The 13,523-nt window shown below is 37.9% G+C and overlaps 1 protein-coding gene across 1 annotated transcript in view; it reads left to right on the top strand.

Moving 5' to 3' along the window:
- Positions 1-7,553, top strand: part of SERPINB7 (serpin family B member 7) — a 37,342-nt gene extending 29,789 nt beyond the window's left edge. Inside the window, exons 4-7 of the mRNA XM_007935488.1 lie at positions 579-696; positions 3,437-3,579; positions 4,289-4,435; positions 7,155-7,553. Coding sequence (XP_007933679.1) covers positions 579-696; positions 3,437-3,579; positions 4,289-4,435; positions 7,155-7,553 — 807 coding nt within the window. The remainder of the gene's footprint in view (positions 1-578; positions 697-3,436; positions 3,580-4,288; positions 4,436-7,154) is intronic.
- Positions 7,554-13,523: the final 5,970 nt, after the last annotated feature.

Raw genomic sequence — 13,523 nt, 5'->3', positions numbered from 1 at the left:
AGAAGGCTGGGTGAACCCCCAGCCACTCCTTGGAAGGAAGGTTGGGTGATCTACTTCCCTAGTGCTACTGCCTCAGGAACCCAAAGAGGGGTCACCATGAGTCGGATCTCACTCGACAGCAGTGAGTTTGGTTCTTTTGTTTTTATGGCCATTTGGTTGGTCAAACTCATAGGACTTTCTGAGAAGTCTTTTGAAATGAGACTCAGAGAAATGCTAGGCCCTTTACTTTCAGGCAGGACTCAGTTCTTGAGTATCAGTGACAGTGGAAATGAAGAGACAAGGTCAGATAGACATTTCTTACCTTCGTAACTGCGGTCCCTGGTGCTGCAAAAGGTTAAGCGTTTGGCTGCTAACCAAACCATTGGTGGTTTGAGTCCACCCAGAGGTACTCAAATAAAGGTTTTGGTAATTGACTTCCTAAAAATCCGCCATTTAAAATGGTATGGAGCAAGTTCTGCTCTGACACACATGGGATCACTATGAATTGGGGTCAACTTAACCATTAATAGTCTGGTTTTTGGTTTATATGCTTAGCTGGTGGTGATCTGTAAAAATAAAAACTGTATTCTTATTTATAGAACTACATTGATTGTGCTCAAAAATTATACAATGCCAAAGTGGAACGACTTGATTTTACAAATGATGTAGAAGACACCAGATATAAAATTAACAAGTGGATTGAAAATGAGACACATGGTGAGTGAAATGCTCTATTTTTCTAAAAGATTTGTCAGTTATGTGTGAATACCCAGAACCATCATCATTAAAGCTTGGAGTTTTCCCCACATATAAGGAACAGCCTCTCCTAATCCAAATGATCACTGTTAGTTAAAATTGCTTTACTATTTGTCTGCAATGTGGTTTCGAGTAATTTTAATACTTTATTAAACAACAAAACTTGTCACTGTGGAATCCATTCTGACTCACAGCGACCATGTAGGATAGGGTAGATCTGTCCCGTAGGGTTTCCGGGGCTGTAATATCTACGGCAGCAGACTGACACATCTTTCTTACTTGGAGTCTCTGGTCGGTCCAAACTGGTGACCTCTCAGTTAGCACCTGACTGCTTAACCACTGCAATACCAGGGCTTTTTGTAAACTTCATACTTTTCAGAAATCTTGTCTTTTTCTTTAGATTATTTGTTAGGGAAACAACCCTGCAAGACAAACAGATACTATGACCATTTCAGAAATTAAAGACAAGCAGAGATAATCTACTCAACCAATCTGGATACATCACATCTACTCAGTGAACAAAGAGTGGTTTATAGGACATTGTTTTTAAAGGCCACAACATAGTATTTATTGTAACAATCAATCCTTTTTTTTAGGATTGGGTTGATTTTAATTTCATATTGTTCCTTCTTGGACTGAACCTTATTAAAATTGTGATTTCCTACTCTCTTAACAAAATATAGTTTCATACCATAGCTTTTTGTAAAAAATCTTTAGGATGTTTGGTTTACCATTCATTTTAAAATTTTCTTCAATGTTTATCAAACAGTATGTGTAGCAAAGGTAGTACTTCAGAAAAAGTGCACTTTTTATTGGTAATTCTCGTTTGCAACTAAAAACTCAATTCCAGCTAATGTTCTGGTTTAGTACAAAACAAAAAAGGAAATCTATTCAATGTCATTTTGTGAATCAACTAATTCTAAAGTTTCTTTACTGAAGGCTTAACCTTGATTTGTACTAGGAACAATATACACGTATTTGCTGACTCAGACTCTGTATCAGAAATATGAGACATGTGACTTATTCTCTTAAATGCCAACATTCAAACACATGTAATTAGCCCTGGGAGCAAAAATGCAATGTCTTAATTTTTCTCTTGTTGTCCATTCTTTTAGCAGTATGCTGGTAGAGGGTCACTTTGATGATTATCCATGACTTGTTTTAAATATACCACACATAGCATCAAGAGAAAGTATGTAACTGTTACTTTTCTAAGAACTTTGGGCTTCTATTTAGTATTTAGTATTAAAGTATATCACCTTACTAATACATTTCTCTATTGGCATCAGACGGCCCTTTCTTCATTGGGACTAGTTACTAATTCTCTTGCTTCTTTTCTCAAGCAAATCTATGTATAATTATTCCCATATTGGCAAGTTTTTGTACTCAGAATTCAAGATGGGAACACTAACCACTGCTAGAGTCGTCCTTCTGAGAGGCACATGAGCCATCATAACTATGCCCTTTCTCGCCATTTAGTGCTTCCCAAACAAGCATTCTCCATCACCTGCAGGATAATCCAGCGTTCCCACCCAGTCAAAGCTCTTTATCATCTAAACCTTATCTCCAATCTTTCCAACCTCATTCTTCCAAAAGTGCCAAAAAGTGTTCTCCAAATACACTTTGCTTCATGAAGTTTCTATATCTTTAGGTGAAGAGCCCCTGCCATAGAGAAGTTCTTCCCATCCCTCAACTTGCCCCCTATTCAGGCAGATAGCCTCAGTTAGTGTTGGGAGGTCCTAACTTGTTCACCTAACCCAAGCCATGGTATTTTCAATTGCCTTATATGCATGTGAAAGCTGGATAATAAATAAGGAAGACTGAAGAAGAATTGATGATTTGAATTGTGGTATTGGTGAAGAATACCGAAAATACCATGGACTACCAGAAGAATGAACAAACCTGTCCTGGAAGAAGCGCAGACATAAATTTAGGTTGGATATATTCAAAGTACTTTGGCTTTCATGGATTTATTTCAATTTTCTCCAGCTTCAACCTGAGCTTGCATATGAACTATTCATGGTTTGTTCCTCATTCCTTCCCAGAGCTTGTACTAACGGATGATACCAAGCTTCTCCATCGTCTCATTTCACTTATGTAGTCAATTTGACCATTCCACCTGGTGAGGTCCCACGTCTATAGTCACCACTTCTGTTGCTGAAAAAATACATTTGCAATGAATAAGTCATTGGTCTTGCAAAATTCTGTCCTGCAATTTCTGGTGTCATTTTTATTACCAAGGCCATGTTTACCAAATACCAATCCTTCTTCTTTGTTCCAGCTTTCACTTTCCAGTCCTCAGTAATTATCAATGCATCTTGATTGCATGTTTGATCATTTTCAGACTTCAGAAGTTTGTAAAAATCTTCAATTTCTTCATCGTTGGCATTAGTGGTTGGTACACAAATTTGAATAATAGTAATATTAACTGGTCTTCCTTGTAGATGCACGGGTATTATCCTATCACATACTGTGCTATACTTCAGGCTAGATCTTGAAATGTTCTTTTTGAGAATTAATGATTGATGAGGGGTGGTAGAAAGTGCTAGGTACAATAATTTATTATGGATTATTACCAATGTCATTATTATTATGATGTGGTATGAAAAAAAAAATTCATGCCTATATAGTTTGTTTTTTAAAAATGTTTTTAAAATTTACTTTAAAAATTAACATTATCACATAATTAACTTTTCATAAGGCAAAATCAAGAGCGTCATCCGCGAAGGGAGCATAAGCTCGTCCGCTGTGATGGTGTTGGTGAACGCCGTGTACTTCAAAGGCAGATGGGAATCGGCATTCACCAAGAGCGAAACTCTCAAAGGCCGTTTCAGATCTTCCAAGGTATGCAGTGCTCCTCCTCAGTTTGGGGAGTTTTTCCCAGTAGAATGTCCTCTTGGCAGGAATTGATCAGGAGTGCCTTTGACAGCAACTAACAGCAACAATGACAACCTTGCATTACTAAATCTGCAAATTGTCCTCTAGATAACATCTAGTGTTTCTTCCAAGTTAAATTAAGAGATGTTGTTAGCAGCACTTTTTAATTTTTATATGACCTAGTTCTTAAATTGTATAACTTTGATTGTAGTATTCTGTATTTTTCTTCTGGTAAGAGAAAGAATTATAGTATTCATTTTTAATTTCAATACTATTTAATAATTATGCATTACAGTACTTATATAGATAATTTCTGATGAGTCATTAAGTGCAAGACAATGCTCTCAGTGCTGGGTATACTAGCTTCCATAATCCTCACAACAATCCTATGCAGTGGGGACTATTTTCACTCTCACGAATGATGAGCAAGTGAAGACAGAGCGCTAACTTGCCTGAGCAAGATGATAAGTTTAAAACTCAGGCAAACTTAAAAGCTGTTTTTTCACCACTAAGATATGCACTGATGATACCACTGTTGACAGCATGTCAGGAAAGCCTATAAGATCAACTGAGCAAAAACTCAGGCACTGTTCTTATAGGACCTGGTCAAATATACCATCTAAATGAAATGATATGGGGTCATAAGTATTTATTTATTTTGTGAATTGACTTTCAGTGTTCTGGGAAAGAAGTTCCCATGATGCATCAAGAACAGAGGTTCAATTTATCTGTCATTAAGGACCCGCCCATGAAGGTCCTAGAGCTCAGATATCATGGTGGCATAAGCATGTACATCCTGTTGCCTGAGAACAACATATCCCAAGTAAGTTACTACTGCCACTTTTACTGTTGGGAAATAAGAAGACTCAGAATACTTTTTTTTTTTTTTTTTTTTTAAAGAAAAAACCCTAATTTTTTGTTGTTGAATATATACACAGCAAAGCATACACCAGTTCAACAATTTCTACATGCATAATTCAGTGACATTGATTATTCTTCCAGTTGTCCAGCCATCGTTTGTTTTTCAAAAATGTTTTTAAAATTTACTTTAAAAATTAACATTATCACACAATTCAACAGGGCTTATGCTCCCTTCGCGGATGATGCTCTTGATTTTGCCTTATGAAATTGAATGCATTGATTGCATTCTTCCAGTTGTCCAGCCATCGTTACCCTCATTTTCTGGTTTATTCGTCACTATTAACATAAATTCACTGCCGCCTAAGCTTCCTATCTAACTTCTGGTGTTGTTGCTGTCAGTTTGATTCTATGCAGATAGTTCTTTAAAAGTGCGTAATGCTCAAGGCAGACGGTCTTTACTGTTGAGTTGTTGTTATGTGCCATCTTTACTGCTGCAGTTGTTGTTATGTGCCATTGAGTTGGACCTGACTAGCTAAGCTAAACTATTGCTTGGTTTTGGTTACCTAGTGCCGCTCTGACAGGAATATATTGCAATTAAGATGGCTTTAACAATCAGGAATTTATTCCCTTACAGTTTGGAGGCTTTAAGTCCAAGGTCAAAGTGGCAGGCTCTAGGGGCTGGGTGAAAGTCCCTCGATGCTGGGCTTCAGCTCTTCCTCCTGCTTCCAGGCCACTGAAGCTGGAGGCTTTTCTTCACTCAGACAGCTGCTGGCTGCTGAGGCTGACAAACCCAAGGTCAAAAAGTACAAAGGCACAGTCCCAATGTTACCAAACAACACGGCAGGGCACTAATTCAAGTTCAGAAGTCCCAAGGTCATCAGGGTACGGCAGGCTGCTTGACAATGACTTGGCTACATGCAGGGTTCAAGTGCGCCAAAAAGCTGGAGACCTTCCTCAAAGTTTCTTCTTATCGACTGGAAGCAGCCCACATCCCTAAAACAGCTACTCAGCTGCTCCAGCAGATTCCACCATGGAACTGATTGGCAATCTCCCCATGGGAAACAACTACATCCAGCTGCCCAGCCACTCAACCAGGCCCAGCCAAGTTGACAACAACCTTAAGTACCACACCCAGCCTCACTGGCTCTAGAAAGTTTGCACTCCCTGAGGATTTGAAATTATGTTCTGCATTTGGCATCCCCCACCCCCTTTTTGATCAGAATCTTTGATCAAAATGTTCAGTAATGGTAGCTAGGCATCATGGCTTTTAATATACTCTTGATTGTTTCTTTATTCATTGATTTTATGATTTTAGATTGCTGGAATATTAGAGACTTACTCGTGCATGCATGTGACAAATATTTAAAGAGAACCTGCTGTGCACTACTGTTCTAGATGTTAAAATGATCTTACCTTCACTTAGTATAATTTGAGTTAAACTAGTTGAGACTCTCAAAATCTCAGCTTTGGAGGCCAAAAAGCATGAGTTTAGGTCTTCTCAACATCGTCCATGAAATGTCTTTCATGCACTTGATATTTTGATAGGTTGAGCATCTGCAGGCAGATATGATGTGATGGAGTTTTGAAGTGGGTCTTTGAGAAATAAAATGTGGTCTTACTCAGTGCTTCTGTTCTCTAGCTTAAAGCAGAGGGTGGTGTTTCTCTGACTGGCGCAGCGGAGGCAGAGGACCAGCACGGTGCCAAGCACATAGACATTTGGGCCAGGGGAGCCAGGGCCACCACTGCCCCTCAGAGCTCTATCTTTTTCAGCTCTTCTCCTTCTCCTCCTGGATTTGTCTCTCTGAATCTGTGACCTAAAATTCCAGAGGTGTAGACCTTTTCACCTCTCAGGACTTCCAATCAAAGACAAAAATAGACATAATAATAGACACCAACTACGCCCCAGGCCATGTGCTGTGCCTGTCATTTATATCATCTCATTTGGTCCTTACAACAATCACATGATGGAGGGAAAGGGGGCTCATAGTATTTAGTTGTCTGACATTTGTCAAACTGAAAAACCACACCAGTTGCCATTGAGTTGACTCCAGCTTATGACGACCCCATGTTAGGCAGAGTAGAACAGTACTCAGCAGGGTTGCCAAGGCTGTGGTCTTTCAGTAGCATACCATCAGGCCTTTCTTCTGACGTTCCTCTGAGTGTGTTCAAACTGCCAACCTTTCAGTCAGTAGTCAAGTGTGGAACCAGTTATGCCATCCAGGGACTCCTGTCTCTGCCTGTTTCTTTCTCTCTCTCTTCAATAACACAATATTCAGACCAAACTATGGTACATACACACAATGGAATACTATGCAACATTAAAGAATAATGTAGAATTTGCAAAACACCACATAACATGGATGAACTTGGAGGACATTATGCTGAATGAAATAAGCCAATCACAGAAGGACAAACATTGTATTAATTATTGTAAAAAGTCAAGGAAAGGTTTATCTATGGAAGGAAACTTTCTTTGTTGGTTACCCACCGTGGGAGAGGAGGGGAGGAAACACTGCCAAAAAAAAAAAAAAAAAAAGGAAACAATCAGACAATACAAAAAGAAAAAACCATCACAATATTCAGGAAAGAATAGTTATAGAAAATCATATGTCTTTCTAGTTATTGTTTTGTCGTTTCCTTGATCTTATAATTCTAAATTGCCTTTTCTCTTATTCCAACAGATTGAAAATAAATTGACCTTTCGGAATCTGATGGACTGGACCAATCCCCAAAGAATGAGTTCTCGCTATGTCGAGGTGTTTCTTCCACAGTTCAAGATAGAGAAGAATTATGAAGCTAAACCATATTTAAAATCTCTAGGGCTGAGAGATATCTTTGATGAATCCAAAGCAGATCTGTCTGGCATAGCTGCGGGTGGTCGTCTATATTTGTCAAAGCTGATGCACAAGTCATACATAGAGGTTACAGAGGAGGGCACCGAGGCAACAGCCACCACAGGAACTAACATTGTAGAGAAGCAACTCCCTGAGTCGACGGTGTTTAGAGCAGATCACCCATTCTTGTTTTTCATCAGGAAGAATAACATCATCCTGTTTAGTGGCAAAGTCTCTTGCCCTTGAAAATTGAATTGGTTTCTACCACAATTGTGTGGACAACATAAAACAGCCACCCACAAATGACTATGATTGAGTTTAGATGGAAGGAGACAATATTTCCTTTGAGTTAATTTTCTCCTGTCATTTGTGAGCAGATGATATTGGTGACTTGACCCTTCTGAGTACACAATTGATTGCCTTGCTACTTGCTTTTTGCATTCCTGCCACCACCTGCTTCAGCCATTCTTAACTTCGTTGCATTTCTACCCATGCTCATCTATGATTCTCTCTGTTAGTCACACTTACGCAGACCTGTGCATCCATCTGGGAATTGTGGAGCATGCTCTGTTGGTAATGAGGAGCTAGAAGCAGTTCTATGAATCTATTTTTTAAGCTCTACTTTTATCACAGATATTCTAGTTTTATTGTGAATGATCTAGGAAATAAGCCAAACTGTTTCTTAGCTGACCTAAGAAGACATTGGAGTTTAATACATCTGGTTTGAAATCAGTATATAATATAGAGTCTAAAAAATAGGGATTGGGATTAGGGAACAACTAAAGTGCCACTCTTCAGAAGGAAGATGGGACAGTCTACTTCCGTAGTGATACTGCCTTGGAAACCCAAGGAGGGTTTGCTATGAGTTGGGTCTGACTTGATGGCACATAACAACAACAACAACAAAGTATTTCATTAATAATTTCAAGTTGACATCTTTTGGCCTTTCCTTGTCAGGGACTTAATATGTACATAGTTTTTCAAATATTAAATGTCTTTTAACTGTTAGCAGTTGCCATTTACAGTATATTATTTCTTATACTGTATAGTTTATAGGTTTTGTTCTCTATTTATCAGAATAAAGAAATACAAGACACTTGCATAGTATGAATTTTCACATTTGATTAAATTTGACACTACCAGCACTTTCTTTATTTTCTAGGCCAATAAGAAAACAATGAATAGAAATAATGTTATTTAAATATAAGTCTTGTTTGGTTTGATGATGATAATTTGTTACACATGAATTTTACCTTGAAACATTCTTCCACAAAGAACAAGGAAAAAAAATCTATATCTATAGATACAGATATAGACATAGACATAGATATAGACATAGACATAGATATAGATATAGATATAGATATAGATATGTAAGCTGAATACCACCCAGCTTATAACTACTGGGTAATAGAATGAAGGAAAATGAAATTTAAAAATTCCTTGAATCAAGTGAGAATGAAAATACAACATACCAAAATCTCTGGGACAAAGGAAAAGTGGTTCTCAGAGGATAATTTACAACAATAAACATACACATCAATAAAGAATAAAGAGCCAACATCAACACTTTAATCCAACAACTCCAACTACTAGAAAAAGAACAGTTAAAAAAAAAAAGAAGCCTATAGTCACTAGAAGAGAGGAAATCATACTAAATATTACAGCAGAAATAAATGAAATAAAAAAGTAATAGAAAGAATCCATAAGAAGACTAGACGTTGATTCTTTGAAAGGATTAATAAAATTGAAAAACCACTGGGAAATTTAACAAAGCAAAAGAAGGAGAAGATGCAAATAACACAAATAAGAAATGAAATAGGTGACGTCACAAAAGAACCAACTGAAATATAAAGGTTAATACCAGAATAGTACATATGAAGAACTGTACTCCAACAAATTTGAAAGCCTAGAAGAAATAGGAGCTCTGGTATCATAGTGCCTAAAGGCACTTGACTGCTAACCAGAAGGCTGGCAGTTCAAACCCACCAGCCACTCCTTGGAAGGAAAATGGGGCAAACTATTTCCATAGTGACTCTGCCTCGGAAACCCAAGGAGGGGTCGCTATGAGTTGGGTCCAACTCGATGGCACATAACAACAACAACAGAAGAGACAGACAAATTTTCTAGAAATACACTACCTGCCCAAACTAACACAATCTAAAGTAGAAAATTTGAACAGATCTATCACAAAAGAAGGAACTGAAGAAGATTGTCAACGAAACTTCAACAACAAAACTCTTAACAAAAAAAAAGTCAGCCCAGACAGCTTCACTGAAAAATTCTGCCACACTAATACTCCTCCAACTATTCCAGAAGATAGAAAAGGATGGAATACTATAGAAATCATTTGATGAAGCAAGTATAACCCTGATCCAAAACCAGGCAAAGATACCACTAAAAAAGAAAATTGTATACCAATGTCCCTCATGAAGATATCAAAACCAAACCAAGTCAAACTCACTGCCAATGAGTCAGATCTGACTCATAGTGACCCCTTCTTGGGTTTCTTGCAAAATACTAGCCGATGGAATCCAACAACATATCAGAAACATAATACATCATGACCAAGTGGGATTCATACCAGGTATGCAAAGATGTTTCACCATTTGAAAAACAATCCTTGTAATCTACCATGAAAATAAAACAATGAAAAAGAACCACATGATCATATCAATCAATGCATTTGTCAAAATCCAACACTTATTCCTGTTAAAAAACACTAGGCAAAATAGGAATAGAAGGAAAATTCCTCAACATAATTAAGGTCAAATACACAAAAACAACAGCCAACATTATTCTCATTGGAGAGAAACTGAAAATATTCCTGTTGCAAATGGGAATCTAACAAGGATGCCCTTTTCACAAGTCCTAGTCAACATTGTGCTCAAAGTCCTTGCTAGAACAGTAAAGCAAGAAAGAGAAATAAATGACATCCAAATTGCTAAAGAAGTAAAACTAACTCTATTTGCAGATGTTGTGATCATATACACAGAAAATCCCAGAGACTCAACAAGAAAATGACTGGAACTAATAGAAGGGTTCAGGAAAGTGGTAGGATTCAAGGTCAACATATAAAAATCAGTCAGATTCCTCTACACTTACAAAAAGAACTCAGAAAAGGAAAATAATACCATTTACAATAGCCACCCAAAAGGTGAAGTACTTAGGAATAAATCTAAGCAGAGATAAAAAAGACTTCTATAAAGAAGACTATAAAACACTACTGCAAGAAACCAGAGATGCACATAAGTGGAAGAACATACCATGTCCATGGATCAAAAAAAAAAAAAGTCAACAAAGAAACAAACTCACTGCTATCAAGTCAATTCCCACTTATAGACACCCCCTTTAGGTTCCTGAGGTGGTAAATCTTTAAGGAAGTAGATTGCCCAACTTTCCATCTGAGGAGTGGCTGCTGGGTTTGAACCACCAACCTTCTGGTTAGCAGTCAAGTGACTTAGACACTATGCCACCAAAGGTCCTTTGTTCATGGATAGGAAGGCTTAATATTGTGAAACTGTCAATACCACTCAAAGTGATCTACAGATAAAACACAATCCTGATCCAGATTCCATCATCATTCTTTAAAGAGACAGAAAAATCAATCATCAACTTTATATGCAAAGGAAAGAGATCATGGGTGTTTAAAACATTTGGCTGCTAACCAAAAGTCTGGTGGTTTGAACCTAGCCAACCCTCCATGGGAGAAAAATGAGGCAGTCTGCTTCCATAAAGATATACAGCCTTGGAAACCCTATGGAGCAGTTCTACTCTGTCTTACAGGGTCATTATGAGTCAGAATTAACTCAATGACAGTGGGTTTGGTTGCGTATGCATCTGTGTCTTCGTGTGAAAAATCTAATAATTGTATGGCAAGAATTGAGTTAATTGACTATTCATGTTACCACTAAGGTTTTAAGTCACAGTAGGCTGTTAATAGGTAAGTTTCTGGAGAGTCAAAAGTTAAACAAGGATTTTCAACTACATGGGGGATCAGCACACCTAGCCTCGGTATTGTTCAAGTGTTAACTGTATATTGCTATAGTGGTAAAAACAGCCTGGAGTTGGTACAACAGGCACATAAACCTATGGAACAGAATTGAAAATCAAGAATTAAACCCATTCACTTATGGACAGCTGACCTTTGACAGAGGGCCGGAACATATTGAATGAGGAAGAGATGGTCTCTTTAACAAATGGTGTTGGCAAAACTGGATATATATTTGCAGACAAATAAACGAGGATTCATATCTCTCACCATACACAAAAATTAACTCAAAATGGATCAAAGACCTAAATGTAAAACATAAAACTATAAAGGTCAAAGAAAAAATAAGGGCAAACTTAGGGGTCCTAATATATGGCACAAGTATACTGTCAAATGTAACTAAAAGTGCACAAACACAGAAAGATAAAATAGATGACTCAGACCTCCTAAAAATTAAACATTTATGCACATCAAAAAATTTCACCAAAAGAACTAAAAAGAGAATCAACAGACTGGGGGAAAAATTCAGGCAATCATGTATCAGACAGGGGGTTATAAATCTCTAAAATTTACAGAAAACTTCACTTCAGCAACAAGAAGACAAATGATCCAATTTTAAAATGGTCAGAAGACATGAACAGGACCCTCACTGAAGAAGATATTCATGTGACCAAAAAACACATGAAGAAATACTTATGATTAGTAGTCAATAGAAAGATGCAAATTGAAGCAAAAATGAGATATCATCTTACCTCAGCATTAATAGCAAAGTTAAAAAAACAAAACAAAAAACAGTTGTTTTAACAAATGCTGGCAAGAGTGTGGAGAGATTAGAACTTTCATACACTGATGGTAGGGCTGTAAAATCTTGCAACCACTGTGAAAATAGTATGGCACTTCCTTGAAAAGTTAGAAATATGACATGATTCAGTAATCCCAACACAAGGTATATATGCTACAGAAATAAGAGATGTGACATGAATAGGTACATGTACATCCACGTTCATCGCAACACTAGTCACAGTAGCAAAAAGATGGAAGGAATCTAAGTGACCATCAACAGATGAATGGATAAACTATGGTACATACACACAATGGAATACTGTTGTTGTTGTTAGGTGCCGTCGAGTCGTTTCCGACTCATAGCGACCCCATGCACAGCAGAACGAAACACTGCCCGATCCCTGCTATACTTGAGCCCATCATCGTAGCCACTGTGTCAATCCATCTAGTTGAAGGCCTCCCTCTCTTTTGTCTGTCGACCCTCCACCCTACCAAGCATCACATCCTTCTCCAAGGAATGGTCCCTTCTGACAACATGACCAAAATAGGTGAGACAAAGTCTGGCCATTCTCGCTTCCAAGGAGCATTTTGGGTGCACCTCCTCCAGGACAGATCTGTTAGTTCTTTTAGCAGTCCATGGTACTTTCAGCATTCTTCGCCAGCACCACAACTCAAAAGCATCAACTCTTTTTCAGTCTTCTTTATTCATTGTCCAGCTCTCACATGCATATGAGGCAATTGGAAATATCATGGCTTCTGTCAGGCGCACTTTAGTCCTCAAGGAGATATCCTTGCTCCTCAGCACTTGAAATAGTTCCTTCATGGTTGACTTTCCCAATGCTACATGTCATCTAATGTCCTGACTGCTGCTTCCATTGACATCAATTGTAGAACCAAGCAATGTCAATTCTTTGACAACCTCAATCTTCTCTCCATTTATTGTGATGCTGCTCATTGGTCCAGTTGTGCGGATTTTTGTTTTCTTTATATTGAGAGGTAACCCATACTGCAAACTGTATTCTTCAACCTTCATCAGTAAGTGCCTCAAGTCATCCTCACTTTCAGCAAGCAAAGTTGTATCATCAGCGTATCTCAGGTTCTTAATGATTCTTCCTCCAATCCTGATGCCACATTTTTCTTCATATAGTCCAGCTTCTCGGATTATTTGCTCAGCATATAGATTGAATAAGTATGGGGAAAGGATACAACCTTGATGCACTCCCTTCCTGAATACTGAAATACTACACCATGTTAAAGAATAACGGTGAATGTATGAAACACATCATGACATGGATGCACTTGGAGGACATTATGCTGAATGAAATTAGTCAATCACAAGAGGACAAATATTGTATGAGGTCACTACTGTAAAAGTCAAGAAAGGGTTTATACACAGAAAGAAACATTCTTTGAAGGCTACCAGGGCTGGGAGAGGAAGAAGG

The sequence above is a fragment of the Orycteropus afer genome, unplaced genomic scaffold (assembly GCF_000298275.1).
Source record: "Orycteropus afer afer isolate SDZICR_OR568_19922 unplaced genomic scaffold, OryAfe1.0 scaffold00029, whole genome shotgun sequence".
Taxonomy (NCBI): Eukaryota; Metazoa; Chordata; class Mammalia; order Tubulidentata; family Orycteropodidae; genus Orycteropus; species Orycteropus afer.
This window is presented reverse-complemented; position numbering and strand designations above follow the sequence as displayed.